Below are 16,237 nucleotides of genomic sequence, written 5' to 3'. Positions count from 1 at the left end.
TCTATGACAAAGAGGTATCCTCCCACATCCTGCAAAGCCAGAGACACATACTGGGAGACCTAGTAACATGAAACCTCTTCATATGCCAGTAGTTACTCAGGAAACATTCAATGTTCAACACCCCAATCCCTCTGTTCCTGCCTCATTCATTAACTTCTCAGTTCTTTTTTGATCTTTAATTCACAGTAAGTCCATCATCAATCGGACAGTTTCATGGAGCACTTTCTATCTTCCCTATTCTATTACCAGTACTAACAAGAATTACAGTGATTAAAGAAAAATTTTTAGCACATATGATTGATGAAAGAAACTTATTTAGTGCATATTATTTGCCAAGTACTGTACTAAAAACTTTATATATGTTAACTAATTTAATTAATTAAATAACTATCTGTATACAAATTTTCATCAAATACTTCCTCCTCTTGATTCTGAAGCCTGAGAAAGCCCACGAACTATCTACCAAATGGGCAGGAGCTATCTACCAAATGTAATTTCTTTGTCTAGTTCAGTGTTATCCAATAGAAAGATAATATAAGCCACATGTAATTTTAAAATGTTTAGTAGTCACATTTCAAAAAGGAAAAATAAGTGGCCAAATATTATCACTTAAACACATAATCAAAATTAAATGTTAATATTTTCTATTTTTTCATACTGTCTTCAAAATCCACAGTATATTTTAGGGCATATTTTCCACTTACAGTGCAACTAGTTCTGTCTACTGCATTTCTAGTACTCAGTGGACAAATATTTAGTTAATTATCCTTAGAATCTCAAACTAACAGAAGATGAGATTTGGAAGATTTGACATTGTTCTTGTTGTCATGAGTCATGAGAAAACTGAGGTTCAGAGAGAAGTGCTATTTCCTGCAAAGTGAAATGAGCCCTAGACTTACAACAAAACTCAATTCATATCCAAGCTACTGAGTGACCTTAGAGGCTACACCTCACTGAACTTAGTGTCCCCACCTGTTAATGGAGGATAATAACCTTTACAAGATTGTTCTGAGGTTCAAATGAGAACATGGATCTATATGTGTAAGGGCCTAATATAACACCTACCACAACCAGTGAACTCACAAAGCTAGCTAGCAGCAGTGCTGGGTATATCAGGCTAAGTCCAATCACGAGATACAAAACACTACAAACAATTAACATATAAGAAAACTCTATATGGTACTCTAAGGCTAAGGAAAAGTACTCAAATAAGGACAAATTTTAATGAGGTTCAGACCTCACTTGAAAAGGAGTAATTTGGCAGGGCGTGGTAGCTCATGCCTGTAATTCTAACACTTTGGGAGGCCAAGGCAGGAGGATTGCTTGAGCTCAGGCATTCGAGACCAGTCTGGGCAACATGGTGAAACCCCATCTCTACAGAAATTACAAAAAAAAAAAAAAATTAGCCAGGCGTAGTGGTATGTGCCTGTAGTCCCAGCAACTTGAGAGGCTGAGGTGAGAGGATCACCTGAGCCCACAGAGGTCGAGGCTGAAGTGAGTCATGATTATACCACTACACCTCAGCATGGGTGACAGAGTGAGACCCACCCTGTCTCCCAAAAAAAGAAAAGAAAAGAAGAAATTTAACACGCTGGATAGCAGAATGTTTGCTGATTTGGCCCGGTGGTTCACAGTCACTGTGTAAGCAGGAGGCAACTCCCCAGAGTACAAAAAAGCAGGCCAACAGTGACCAGTGGAGAAGGTATAAAGAGAAGGTGGGAAAACTGAGTTGCAGGTGAGCTCAACGGGGCCAGCCTGGTTTGGTGGGAACCCCCTAGGGTGCAAGGTCAATGTATGAGGGCCCTGCAGAGTGGGTAATAGCTCCATGATAACTCTTCACCAGCAAGCAGGCCATGTAGGGTAGGGGGTCTACAGAGGGAAGCTGAAGGACTGCATGGTCATGAAGCCTTCAAGGAGATTGAGGCACCACGTGCTTGGGTGGGTGGCTGGGTCAGAGTTCCATCAGCTGTCCTCCCTGCCCCTGCCCCGCCCCCACCTCAGCTGGAAACATGAAGAGATCCCCCTCCTCCTGCAACGTCCCTCCAGCTCCCTCTACTGAGAAAGTTTAAGGCATGCTCACTATAAAGGAAAGATGCTTAAAGAAAATCTGTCCATTATTACAGAGCAGGTATTGAGAGACTTGGAACTGATGGGCAATAAATTGATAACATACGGGGTAGACTATAAGTTACATTTTGACTACTGGAATTCTACATAGTTTATTGGAGACACGACTCACACTAAGTTGGTCTTCTTTGTAGATATGCAGGCTGGCCTTACTGGTAAAGAATTATGAGAAAAGATAGATACATATTTAAACTTTCTGAGACTCACATTCTTCATTGAGACAATGGATATTAAAAATCCTACCTCACAGGTTTGCTGTGAGAATTAAGGAAGAAAGCATGTGTAAAAACCCTCAGTGCAGGCATGGGCCATAGGAAGTACAGTCATGCACCACAAAATAATGTTTTAGTAAACAATGAACCGCATATACAATGACAGTCCTGTAAGATTATAATACAGTATTTTTACTGTATGTTTTATATGTTTAGATACACAAATACTTACCATTGGGTTATAACTGCCTATACTATTCAGTACAGTTAACACCCGTACAAGTTTGTAGCCTAGGAGCAATAGGCTATACCATATAGCCCAGTTGTGTATTAGGCTACACCATTGAGGTTTGTGTTAAACACACTCCTGTGAAGTTCACACAACCACGAAAACATGTAATGAGGCATTTCTCAGAACAACATTAAGCAACACATGACTGCACATAATACAAATTCATTTCCATTTGCTCAGATAATATGAGGGCAACCATGGTAGCATATCCTTACTTTCCTAGTGTTATTCTTATAAAGGAATGAAAGTAAATCAAATTATTTCACAAGTGGTTATTTTTATCCTCAGTTGTAAGTTTAAATATACTTCTATCCTTCAATCATATCCTCTCCCAACTAAGTATTGATGTTAATGAGACTCCAGTGAAACAAGTAGAATCCAGTATTGCTGGGCTATCAGGGGAACTCACTTTGCTTGAACACCAGTCATTTCTAACAATGTCCATGTAAATCTGATGATAGCAGGTAGTGGGAGCTCAACCACTACTTTGCTCTTTCTTCTCAAAATTTGCTACTTTCATGGCCAGGCATGGAGGCTCATGCCTGTAATACCAGCACTTTGGGAAGGTGAGTTGGCAAGATAGTGTCTTTTAAAAAAAGAAAAACTTGCTGTTTTCAAATTCTTGATCCAAACTGATTGTCATGATAGTCCAAATAATATCTACTGGTTGGTATGCTCTTAGTCCTAAAAAAACCTAGATGCTTGGATAAGATGCTGTATTTTAGCCCTGGTAGAAGAAACAACCTCTGCTACATGGTGGATATACATTGAGAGCTCATGAAACAGACCTACACCTAGATGAAAAGATTAAAAATGAAAATCATTCACATCCCTTTAACAGGCATTGGAGAATCACAGAGATCCATGGGATGGTCAAGCTGAAAAGAATGTGAAATTATCTGGCACACAGCATTATCCAATGGAAGTCTGCACAATGATGGAAATGTATTTTATCTGCACTGTCAAATACAGTAGCTACTAGACACAAGTGACAGCTGAGCACTTGAAATGTGGCTAGAAAGAATGAGGAGCTGAGTTGTTAATTTATTTAAATAGATAATAGTTACCATAATAGACAGCAAAGATCTAGACAGCATAGCTTAATGCAAAGAGTATGGAATGTAAAGCTAAAAAGACCTTTAGGTCTAAATCCAGGCCACTATCACTTACTAGCCACATCAGTCTGCTCTTGCACTGCTATAAAGAAATACATGAGACTGGGTAATTTATAAAGAAAAGAGATTTAATGGGCTCACAGTTCTGCATGCTGTACAGGAAGTATAGCAGCTTCTCCTTTGGTGAAGTCTCAGGAAACAAAATCATGGCAGAAGGTGAAAGGAAAGCAGGTACATCTTACATGGCCAGAGCAGGAGCAAGAGGTGAGGGAGTTGCTACATACTTTCAAACAAGCAGATCTGATGAGAACTCACCACTAGGAGAACAGCAGTGAGGGGATGGTCCTGAACCATTCATGAAGGATCTGCCCCCATGATGTAATCACCTCCCACCGGGCCCCACCTCCAACACTGGGAATTACAACTGAACATGAGATTTAGATGGGGACACAGATCCAAACTATATCACTAGTTATATAACTTTGGTCATGTTATTTATCTTGTCCAAGGCTCAGTTACCTCATTTGTGAAATGGAGAAAATGCCAGAAGCACACAAGGTCCTTGTGATTAAAGAATGAACGTAAAGCCCCTAGCCTAGTGCTCAACATAGCAGGCAGTTGATAAATGATAGCTAGTTTTCCAGACAAAACAACAAAAACACCAAAAGGAGAAGCAACTTATGCACAGATACAGTCTGCTGGCCACAAAGTCAGAGGCCAATTCTAGACTTTCTTACTTTCTTTCATGATCACTTTTCTCATAGAAACTAATCACCCACACCCCCGCCCCGACCCCCTTTGTCATGTTAGTTGAGGCTACTATAACAGAATGCCATAGACAGGGTGACATAAACAACAAACATTTATTTTGCACAGTTTAGGAGGCTGACTAGGCCAAGAGCAAAGCACCAGCAGGTTAGTGCATATCTTTGTAAAGTGAAGTAGCCCATACAACTATTTGATTGCTATTAAAAAAAAAAAATCTTATACATATACAGAAAATGTACCTTGGTGAAGCCTATTTGTTCCTTCCGGAAATTTTCCAAGGGTTTAATCAGCAAATCACTAGCATTGTGTACCTAGACAAAAAGGAGAAACAAACAAAATAATTTCTAGGTTAACAAGGTTCAGATACAAGATTCCTTGTTACTATGACATTTTCATTTATATACCATCCTGCAAAATGTTAAATGGTTTGCTGATTTCTTGGGGTTTATTATTGTTTGTTTCTATATTGTTTCTGAAAATCGAATGCATTGAGAAGAAGTGGGAGAAAGAATAAGAGGGGCATTTCTCTGTAACTTTAATGATAGTCTGATCTGAGTTTTTAATCGATAAATATCTGAAGTGATGTCCAGCAGAAGACAGAGGAGACCTGAAGGACAGGTGAAAAAGAGAAGAGAAAGAGAATGGCAAATACAAGAAAAGGACAATTGCAGCAAGTGCAAATCATTTCATCAGAGGCAAATGAGTGTGCAGTGATAGCATTAGGATAAAACATTTACAGTCCTGCCTGTGCCATAAAACCAGAAAATTTCCTTCAGAATGTGGAGTGCATTACAGCATCACAGAAAACACTAGACTAGGCCTTCAAATCACCTAAATATAAATGCTCAGAAGCTAATAGGAATGGCCTGTTCAGGGACTATTAATATTAGCATTAATAAATATGTTCTGGAGATATAAAAACATCAAAATCAAAGAAGACCCCTTGTTCTTTGGGCAGGTAAAGGTATACAAAGCTTTTTCTTCATATAAACCTCTTATGAGACTGTGTATGTCCAAGGCAACAAGTGGGGTTTGTGCCTCCGTGGTGAGAGTTAGAATCACTAAAATGGAAGACCTTAGAGAAGGCATCTAAAGGGCTGCATTTTGGGAATCATTGCATTAATTTTTATTAATTAGCTACAAGACAGAAAACTAAAAGACAAGTTTCCTTGCCATATAAGACATAAGTGTCAGTAAGACAAGATATATCTTCATAACAAAAATAGACAACAGAGGAAAAAGTCAGTTTTGACAAGATCTGACTTCTCCAATCTAAGAAGCAATTTTTAACCTACCACCCCAAAAGTGTGGAAAGTTGTGGGGCATTAGTGCATGGGTTATACGTGCCTTTCAGGTAATTTGGGCCTCTTGTTTTGTGTGTAGGTATGATTCAAGGTTCAACTAAACGGGCAAACTCCTAAAATGTCACTGCTAGCCTTTGTATGAGAACAACCTGGTGAACCCTGACATTCTGATCTACTGCAGCTCCTAATGCTACCATCCAGGACAGGCAGCACCCAGCAAAAAAATATATAAAACTAGGCAAGGAAAAAAAAATGTTTTCCTTGAGAACAGTCATTCTCTATGTCTCCTGATCACCAGTGCTTTTATAGCTGGCTTTCTAAAACTTGTTTGCTACAAGCCTAGACTTAAAAAATCATGTAACCCTTCCCAAAGTTTGCCGATTTTTACAAAAACAGATCTCTTGCCTACTAACACTTCCAGACCCTGTCTGATTCTCATCACATCTCTTCTCTTCTACTGGATCTATGAAACCCCGTTGAGTCCTAATCATACTATAACCTACCTCCCAGCACGACCCTTAACATTCTCTTTTCATCTCTGAGTGTGCTCATTAGCCAAAGGCAATAAAGTCTATAAATTCCACCCTGCAAGAGCCCCTAGTAAAGACTTCTCTATGCAGGTCTGATTCATAGAAAGATTCATTTTGGTTGCTTAGGAAATCAAAGATTCACTAACAATTATGGTATCAAAAAAAATTACACCAAAGTCTCTCCTTAATTGAAAGTAAAACTTCTTCTACTAAAAATATCCACAAATTAAGTCATTGGTGTCATAGGCCCAGTACAGAAAGTCATTTTTCTCCTTTAGTATTGTGGAAGCCTTAAAACATGGCCACAAACTCTGACATGCCTTCCATTGAGAGGTGAGGTCTATATTCCCTCTACCTTGAATGTGAGTGGGCTTGTTAATATTTTGAACAAATAGAGCACTCCAGAAGTAACACTCTGTGACATTTGAAGCTAGGTCATAAAAGACCAGGACCAGTTCTCTCCCAGTTCTCTTGGAATACTCCCACTAGGAGCCTTGAGACAGTATATGAGAAGTTTAATTACCCTGAGATTACCAAACAGAAGAGGCCAAATTCTAGTCAATGTCTCATACCAGCTGAATCTGCCCTTCCTGCCATCCCCAGTGGAAGGTGCCAAACATTAGGAAAACCATTTTGGACCTTCCGTATCAACTCATCTGCCAGGTAAATGCCATCATTTGGAGCAGAAGAATCGCCCAGCTGACCCGTCTGAATGCCTAACCCACAAAATAATTACAAATAATTAGTTTAAGTTTAAGCCAGTAATCTGCAACCTTTTTGGCACCAGGGACCAGAATCATGGAAGACAATTTTTCCATGGACCCAGGGTAGGGGGAGGTAGAGATGGTTTCAGGATGAAACTGTTCAACCTCAGATCATCAGGCATTAGACTGTCATAAAGAGCACGCAACCTAGATCCTGCATGCACAGTTCACAATAGGGTTTGCTCCTATGAGAATCTAATGGGGCTACTGATCTGACAGCAGGCAGAGCTCAAGCAGTAATGCTCCCTATCCTGCTGCTCACCTCCTGCTGTGTGGCCAGGTTCTTAATAGGCCATAGACTGGTGCCCCGCAGCCTAGGGGTAGGGGACCCTGGTTTCAGCCACTAATATTAGAAAAAGGTATGAAGCAATAGATAATTAGAAAGACAATTTGCAGTTTAAAAAATGCAATATGGGCCGGGTGCAGTGGCTCACACCTGTAATCCTAGCACTTTGGGAAGCTGAGGCGGATGAATCACCTGAGGTCAGGGTTTCAAGACCAGCCTGGTCAAAATGGTGAAACCCCGTCTCTACTACAAATACAAAAAACTAGCCGGGCGAGGTGGCACATGCCTGTAATCCCAGCTACTTGGGAGGCTGAAGCAGGAGAATCACCTGAACCCAGGAGGCGGAGGTTGCAGTGAGCCAAGACTGCGTCACTGCTCTCCAGTCTGGGTGACAGACTGAGACTCAGTCTCATAAATAAATAAATAAATAAATAAATAAATAAATAAATAAATAAAATACCCAAGAAGTGGCCAACTGGGAAACACTGAAGAAGTTTGCCTTTAAATAAGAAGTGAACATACTACTTTCTAAAGCCTGTATGGAGCTGGGCCCTTGCATATTCAGGAACCCCCAGGATGGCAGAGTTGCTGGCTTTTCATGCCCCAAAGGGAATTGTCCTGCATAAGCAAGTGTGTCAGCAACTTCTCACACAGGGTCCACAAGGCCACTGACTTTTAGATTTTTGATCCCAGTTCAGTCTAGAAAAATAGTCCATGGTTTACTAGAATTGCAGTACATCATTTTCCCTTAATCACTTTGGCAATACTGCTCCCAGTCTCCTACAGCACAAACAGATACTCTGAATCTTTTCCTTTCTATGACACTCATTGGTAATTATATTATTTTCTTGTCAGAATAGAGACTTAGGAATGTAGAAAAAAGTCACATTGAGGATTTCCTCTTTTCTCTTTCTCATTCTCTTTTATTCTGAAACCCCTTAGAACTCGAGCAATGACTCCCCTTTTAAGTAAACTTGGCCTTTAATCTCTTCTCTAATCACTGCATTCATTGTGTGAGCTCACTGGGGACAAAAACTCCCACCTGCTATCTCAGGTAGAATCTTCACCATAAGGAGTGACATCCTAAACTCATTAGTGAGTTTCTATCATCAGAATCCTATTGAATAAAGGCCAAAGTAACACTGAACAAGGTGTTGAGCAGAATAGAGATGATACTCAGTCCAGTATCGCAGGATTGTTCAGGAATCTTTGATGGTAAATGAAATATCAAAAGAAAGCACTGGGCTGGGCACAGTGGCTTGCGCCTGTAATCTGAGCACATTGGGAGGCCAAGGCGGGTGGATCAGCTGAGGCCAGGAGTTCGAGGCCAGCCTGGCCAACATGGCAAAACCCCATCTCTACTAAAAATACAAAAATTAGCTGGGCATGGTGGTGGGTGCCTATAGTCCCAGCTACTCAGGAGGCTGAGGCAGGAGAATCACTTGAACGCAGGAGGCAGAGGTTGCAGTGAGCCGAGATCATGCCACTGCACTCCAGCCTGGGCAACAGAGGGAGACTCTGTCTCAAAAAATAAAAAATAAAAACTTTTTTTAAAACGGGAGAGCATTAAAGACAGGCTGAAATATCATGGGGGCCTCTTTAGGTGACTTTTGGCAGTCTTCAAAAACAGACCTTGCACATTGCCAACAGAGGCCTCTTCGGAGTCAGAAAAGAATCTAGGCAAGCTTCATAATCATATAAGAAGTGTGCAATTCAGACTTTTCGAGGCCCTCCCCCCGCCCTTTTTTTTTTCTTGGCAGGGCCTTACTCGCCCAGGCTGTAGTACAGTGGCATGATCATGACTCACTGCAGCCTTGACCTCCTCAGGTTCAGGAGATCCCCCCACCTCAGCCTCCCGAGTAGCTGAGACTACAGGTGCACGATAATGCCCAGCTAATTTTTGTATTTTTAGTAGAGACAGGGTTTCACCATGTTGGTCAGGCTGCTTTTGAACTACTGGCCTCAAGCGATCTGCCTGCCTCAGCCTCCCAAAGAGCTAGGATTACAAGCATGAGCCACCGCACCCAGCCCCAAGAGGATACTTTTGAGAACATCACAGGGATGCCCTTCCTCACTGCTTCCCTTCATAATTCCTTCCCCAATTTATATTCATTTATGGAGATGACCAGACACAGGCAATTTCCATGCTTGAGGGCTGTGAACTTTCTTCCTGTTATTCTGAAGCTTATTTTGGACTCTTTTTTACAAAGGATAAAATGCAATATAAGATCCACTAAATTATCCAGATTGGAGTAGAGGGGTCCTTTTGCTACAAAGCCAGGAAATGGAAAAGTTATAATCAAGCAATGAATTCCTGGCATGGGGTGAAAGCACTCATTAAGCCTAACCATCTCAGCATTCCTGGAATTAAGTGGGAAATAGGGAGCAAACACTCAATATATGATTGAAAAGTTGTTGGGACAAAAGGGCACAACATAATTAAAGACAGAAGAAAATGAGTCAGTCATGTGGCAAAGTACCAGCAGGAAGGGTGAGAAAAACAACATCTCAAAAGATGAATACTACTTCAATATGTGAGGGCTTTGTTATTGGGTAAATAAAAGAGATGGAGAAACAACTAGGGCTAAAGCGAAGTACAGCTGAGCTTTCTAATGCTATCTGAATGAAATGGGGGCAAATGCCTTTGAAAACAACATGGGCAGCAGTCCACAAACTCTGTGGGCAGAGAAGAACATTTAGCAGAGTGTGTATTAGCAAGGGGGCCATCTAAGAGGCTCCAGGGAAACCACACATATTGGTCTCTTCTTAGTACATTTAAAAGCAAATATTTTAAACTAAGAAAATTCCCAAGTCATATTTCCACAAGCAGAATCTTGTGAGTAACTAAAGATAACTAAAAACCATGCTTACATAATCCGTATTTTCCCCTTATAAAACACTTCCATGTTTACTATATTATTTGGAGAACTTTAAACAACCATAAGAGATGGGGATTATTTTCCTCACTCTACAAATAAGAAAAAGGAGCCCAGAAAAATGAAGTAATTAATCTGAAGTCAACAAGTTAGTGACAGAGCCAGAATTAGAGCCTTAATTCTCTAATTCCCCTACCTCCAAGTCCTGCCTTCAATCCTACTTCTCTAGGAGTCTAGATTCTATGAGCAGTATTTTGAGAAGGCAGTACCACACTGTTGAAAGGAAAGAGGTTTTATAGGTAAATAAGTTCTGGCTGTTGGAATAAATAGCTTTAACAAAACTGAGAAGCCCACAAAAAGTCATCTGATGGAGAAAGGTAAAGTAGACCACTTTGATATCCTCTACAGAATTCCCATCTTACCATCATGCCCGTAATAAAAATGAATATTGATCAACATATACATTTCAACATTTAAGTCCCCAATAAGTCTGTGGTGGGGACAAGGACCAGTATTTCCAATAATTTTCTGCTGGTGCTGGTCATGATGGTACTGCTGCTCTAAGGACCACACAAAAAGATTATTTTTAGGCTGTTAAAATAATTCGACTTCATAAAAATGAAACCCTTAAGTACAAATCTAGCAAAATACGTAGAAGATCTATATAAGGAAACTATAAAACTCTGATGAAAGAAATTAAAAACGATGTAACTAAATGGAGAGATAACCCATGTTCACATTTAGGAAAAGTCAGTATTTTTAAGATATCAGTTTTTCCCTGGTATCTTAAAAGCAAATCCTAATCAAAATAAAAAAGATACCTCTAGGATCTTAAAAGCAATCCCAATCAAAATCCCAGCAAGTTATTTTGTGGATATGAACAAACTGATTCTTAAGCTTATACCTGACTTCAATGGTTTTTACTTCAATGCAATTCCTACCATGCTAAAGTTATGAAGATAGCGTGGTGTTGGTGAAAGAACAGATAAATAGATCAATGGAACAGAAATAGAGAGCCCAGATACAGACCCATATAAATATAGTCAAGTGATCTTTGATAAAGGACAAAAAGTAATTCAAGGAGAAAGAATAGTATTTTCAAAAAATAATGTTGGAGCAACTGGATATCCACATGCAAAACAGTGAATCTAGACACAGACCTTATATCCTTCATAAAAATTAATTCAAAATGAATCATTGACCTAAATGTAAAACAAAAAGCTATAAAATTCCAAAAAGATAACATAGGAGAAAATCTGGGTGACCTTGGATTTGGAAAAGACTTTTTAGATATAACACCAAAAGCATGATCCATTAAAGCAAAAATGTATAAGTTGGACTTCATTAAAATAAAAAACCTATGCAATGCAAAACATACTGTTAAGAAAATAAAAAAGACAAGCCACAGATGGGGAGAAAATCCTTGCAAATGCCTATTGGATAAACGTCTGGCATCTAAAATATACAAAGAACTCTCAAAACTTAACAAAAGAAAATCAATTTAAAAATAGGCAAAAGAACTGAACAAATACCGCACCAGAGAGGATATACCGATGGCAGTTAACCATACGGAAAGATGCTCTGCATAATATGTGATTAGGGAGTTGCAAATTACAACAGCAATGAGATATGACTACACACCCGTGAGAATGGCTAAAATCCAGAACACTGACAACAGCAAATGCTGGTAAGAACATGGAGCTGGCAAGGACATGGAGCAACAGGAACTCTGATTCATTGCTGGTTATGCACAGCTATTTTGGAAGTTGGTTGGGCAATTTTTTACAAAATTAAACATACTCTGACAATTTACACTCCAGCAATTACACTCCTTATTATTTAACTAAATCAGTTGGAAATTTGTATCAACACAAAAACCTACATACAACTGTTTATAATAGTTTTCCTTGTAATTGCCAAAATTACCAAGATGTCCCTCAGTAGGTGAATGGATAAACTGTGGTAACTCATACAATGGGATATTATTTAATGATAAAAATAAATGACAGGAAAATAAAATGCATATTGCTAAGTCAAATACGCCAATCTGAAATGGCTACATACTGTTTGATATCGACTATAAACATTCTGGAAAAGGCAAAACACAATAAAAAAAAGATCAGTAGTTGTCAGGGTTTCAGGACTGGAGGAGGAAGAGAAGGATGAATAGATTGAACAAAAGAAATGTTCACGGTCATGAATCTATTCTGTATGGTGGCACTGTAATGGTGGATACATGTCATATATTTGTCAAATCCATAAAATGTACAATATCAAAAGTAAATCCTAATGTAAACTATGAACTTTAGCTAATAATATTGTTTCAATATTGGCTCTTCAATTATAACAAATGTATCACATTCACGATGTTTAATAATAGAGAAAACTGAATGGGAGAGAGAAAGGTGGTATATGAGTTCTCTCTGTATTTTCTACTGATTTTCTCTATAAAAGTAAAACTACTCTACAAATTGAAGATTAACAAATGGATAATTTGGCTAAAAACACTAAAGACCTCAATTTCTGTCAACATGTTTAAAGGCCCAGTTTAATATCCACCGAAATTCTTTTTCACTGAAATGAATACAGATGGGATTTGCACATTAATTTCCCTCTATCTAATGCCAAACTCTCAGGGTGGAAGCTTGAGACATAATAACCAGATCTATTACCTAACTATTTTTACAGCACCAAGAAGCTATCTGACAGAAATCAAAATAGTATAGGATCAATCCAAGCATAAAGGACAGGAAAAATCCCCTATATCACCCATGAACTCAGCTTCAGTGACAGAGTTAGTGACTTACCATCATCATCCTCTCATTTTCTACCTCGTTGAGCAATTCAGCAAATTCCTTGAAGGATTCAGCTGGAAGGAGAGAATCAAATGTAAAACAAATTAATCATGGTGCTTGATAGACAAAGGGACAGAGATCTGTGCAATAGGAAGTAGGGACCAGTGCCGTATGCCCACATGGCCACTAGAGGAAGGTGTCAAATCAGAGGACAAAAGCAGGTGTTCAGTACCTATCGAATGTTTCTTTTCTTTTCTGTTTTATCAATCCCCATATACTTTAATATTTTATTTAATCCTTACAGCCACTCAGGAGTAGCTAGAATTTCTCTTATTTCATAGACAAGCAAAGATTAGAGAAGAGGCAAGGGGTTTGCTGTGTAATGAATGGCATCTATAGAACCCTGAAATGAGTTTGGATCCCTGTTCCACTACTGACCAACCAGAGAGTATTGCTGTAAAAACTAAATTGGATGGTAAATGTAGGGTCAACACAAAGTAAATAATAAATACTACCCTTTCCACCCTCCCAAACTTTCTACTCTTCTAGTACCAATTGTGCCACTTACTGGCAGGATGACTGGGCAAATCACTTCCCTTCTCAGAAATTTTGATGTCTTTATAAACAAAAAAAAGGTAAGTTAAGCTAAACAGTCTTTAGTGCCTCTTCAAATTCCTCAACTTCTCTCCAGAAGCAGGAAATATATTCTCAACTGGCATCTGAATGAAAGCCTGGAAAAACAAATTTGTCCACACTACCATTTTTAATCAAAAATTGAGTTTCCTCTTTTAAAGAACTGAACAAGTCCAGCATTCCTGGTGTCAAGGAAATGAATTTCGGGGTCAATACAGCATGCAAGGCAATGACATTTCTTTCTTCTTCTGAGGATTAAGTTGCTGCAAATACCCAGGGAGATCACCTTTGCAAACACTAAATTCATTCAGAGCTCAACTGTAGCATAGAAAAGATAAACACCACACTCAGAAAGAGTAAATAGGAAAAAATGGAAATGTTTGTTGACCTTCTGTACTCAAATACTTTATGCTAAGAAAACTGTCAGAGAGATTTTTTCAATTGGCATTTTTCCAGACACGATCAGTTTACCTCTAAAGAAAATGTGACAAATATCATATTCAAACATTTAAAGGAAAAGACTAATTTTATGGACATTAAATGTGCCAAGCCTTCTGCTTCAGGGTTTAATTGTGACGATACCTTTATTAGGTGCTTATTATTATCACTGAATTGATATCACCATATAATATAGTTTGGGTATCTATCTCCTCTAAATCTCAGGTTGAAATTTAATCCCCAATGTTGGAGGTGACGCCTGGTCCGAGGTGTTTGGGTCATGGGGTTGGATCCCTCATGAACAGATTGGTGCAGTCCTCCTGGTAATGAATGACTTCTCCTTGTATTACCTCCCACCCCCAGATCTGATGGTGCAAAACAGCCTGATATCTTCTCCACTCTCTCTTGCTCCATCTCTGGCCATGTGACACACCGATTCCCTTTCTTCTTCTGCCACCACTGGAAGCTTCCTGAGGTGCTCACCAGAAGCAGATGCTGATGCCATGCTTCCTATATAGCCTGCAGAACCATGAGCTAAATAAACCTCTCTTCTCCATAAATCACCTGGCCTTGGGTATTCCTTTATGGTGACACAAACAGACTGAGACATAATAAAATGCACCATTTAAAGTGTACAATTCAGTGGCTTTTAGTATATTCACAAAGTTTTGCAACTATCACCACTGTATAACTGCAGAACATTTTAATCACCCCCAAAAGAAACCCAAACCCTATTAGCATTACACCCCATTACCACTTCCTCCCAACACCCAGACAACCACTAATCTAGTTTCTATTTCCATGAACTCGCCTACTCTGGACATTTCACATAAATGGAAACACATGTAACCTCTGAATCTTGTTTATGCAACCATGAACATTTGTGAACAAGTTTTATGTGGATGTATGCACATATGAAAAGTTGGCCCTCCATGTATGTGAATTTCACATCCCACAAATACTGTATTTTTCTATCCAAATCAAAGAGAAAAAGTCGGGGGGCGGAGCAAGATGGCCGAATAGGAACAGCTCCAGTCTCCAACTCCCAGCGCAAGCGACACAGAAGACCGGTGATTTCTGCATTTTCAACTGAGGTACTGGGTTCATCTCACTGGGGAGTGCCAGACGATCGGTGCTGGTCAGCTGCTGCAGCCCGACCAGCGAGAGCTGAAGCAGGGCGAGGCATTGCCTCACCTGGAAAGCGCAAGGGGGAAGGGAATCCCTTTTCCTAGCCAGGGGAACTGAGACACACAACACCTGGAAAATCGGGTAACTCCCCCCACAATACTGCGCTTTAAGCAAACAGGCACACCAGGAGATCATATCCCACACCTGGCTGGGAGGGTCCCACACCCACGGAGCCTCCCTCATTGCTAGCACAGCAGTCTGTGATCTACCGGCAAGGCAGCAGCAAGGCTGGGGGAGGGGCGCCCGCCATTGCTGAGGCTTAAGTAGGTAAACAAAGCTGCTGGGAAGCTCGAACTGGGTGGAGCTCACAGCAGCTCAAGGAAACCTGCCTGTCTCTGTAGACTCCACCTCTGGGGACAGGGCACAGTAAACAATAACAACAGAAAGCTCTGCAGACGCAAACGACTCTGTCTGACAGCTTTGAAGAGAGCAGTGGATCTCCCAACACAGAGGTTGAGATCTGAGAAGGGACAGACTCCCTGCTCAAGTGGGTCCCTGACCCCTGAGTAGCCTAACTGGGAGACATCCCCCACTAGGGGCAGTCTGACACCCCACACCTCACAGGGTGGAGTACACCCCTGAGAGGAAGCTTCCAAAGTAAGAATCAGACAGGTACACTCGCTGTTCAGAAATATTCTATCTTCTGCAACCTCTGCTGCTGATACCCAGGCAAACAGGGTCTGGAGTGGACCTCAAGCAATCTCCAACAGACCTACAGCTGAGGGTCCTGACAGTTAGAAGGAAAACTATCAAACAGGAAGGACACCTACACCAAAACCCCATCAGTACATCACCATCATCAAAGACCAGAGGCAGATAAAACCACAAAGATGGGGAAAAAGCAGGGCAGAAAAGCTGGTAATTCAAAAAATAAGAGCGCATCTCCCCCGGCAAAGGAGCACAGCTCAT

At 40.2% G+C, this 16,237-nt stretch overlaps 1 protein-coding gene and 1 long non-coding RNA gene across 5 annotated transcripts in view; one reads left to right on the top strand and one right to left on the bottom strand.

Moving 5' to 3' along the window:
• LOC140710861 (uncharacterized) overlaps positions 1 to 14,687 on the top strand; it is a 41,264-nt gene extending 26,577 nt beyond the window's left edge. Inside the window, exon 3 of the long non-coding RNA XR_012091959.1 lies at positions 14,504 to 14,687. This is a non-coding gene — a long non-coding RNA (uncharacterized lncRNA). The remainder of the gene's footprint in view (positions 1 to 14,503) is intronic.
• OPHN1 (oligophrenin 1) overlaps positions 1 to 16,237 on the bottom strand; it is a 374,614-nt gene that overhangs the window by 210,972 nt on the left and 147,405 nt on the right. For all 4 annotated transcript variants that reach the window (XM_073013604.1, XM_073013605.1, XM_073013603.1 and 1 more), the window contains exons 4-5: positions 13,082 to 13,143; positions 4,754 to 4,825 (exon numbers count right to left, since the gene is read on the bottom strand). In XM_073013604.1, coding sequence (XP_072869705.1) covers positions 4,754 to 4,825; positions 13,082 to 13,143 — 134 coding nt within the window. The remainder of the gene's footprint in view (positions 1 to 4,753; positions 4,826 to 13,081; positions 13,144 to 16,237) is intronic.

This window comes from Chlorocebus sabaeus, chromosome X, assembly GCF_047675955.1.
Source record: "Chlorocebus sabaeus isolate Y175 chromosome X, mChlSab1.0.hap1, whole genome shotgun sequence".
In the NCBI taxonomy this organism is placed as follows: domain Eukaryota; kingdom Metazoa; phylum Chordata; class Mammalia; order Primates; family Cercopithecidae; genus Chlorocebus; species Chlorocebus sabaeus.
Note: the sequence above shows the minus strand (reverse complement) of the source record. Positions and strands in the feature narration are given on the sequence as shown.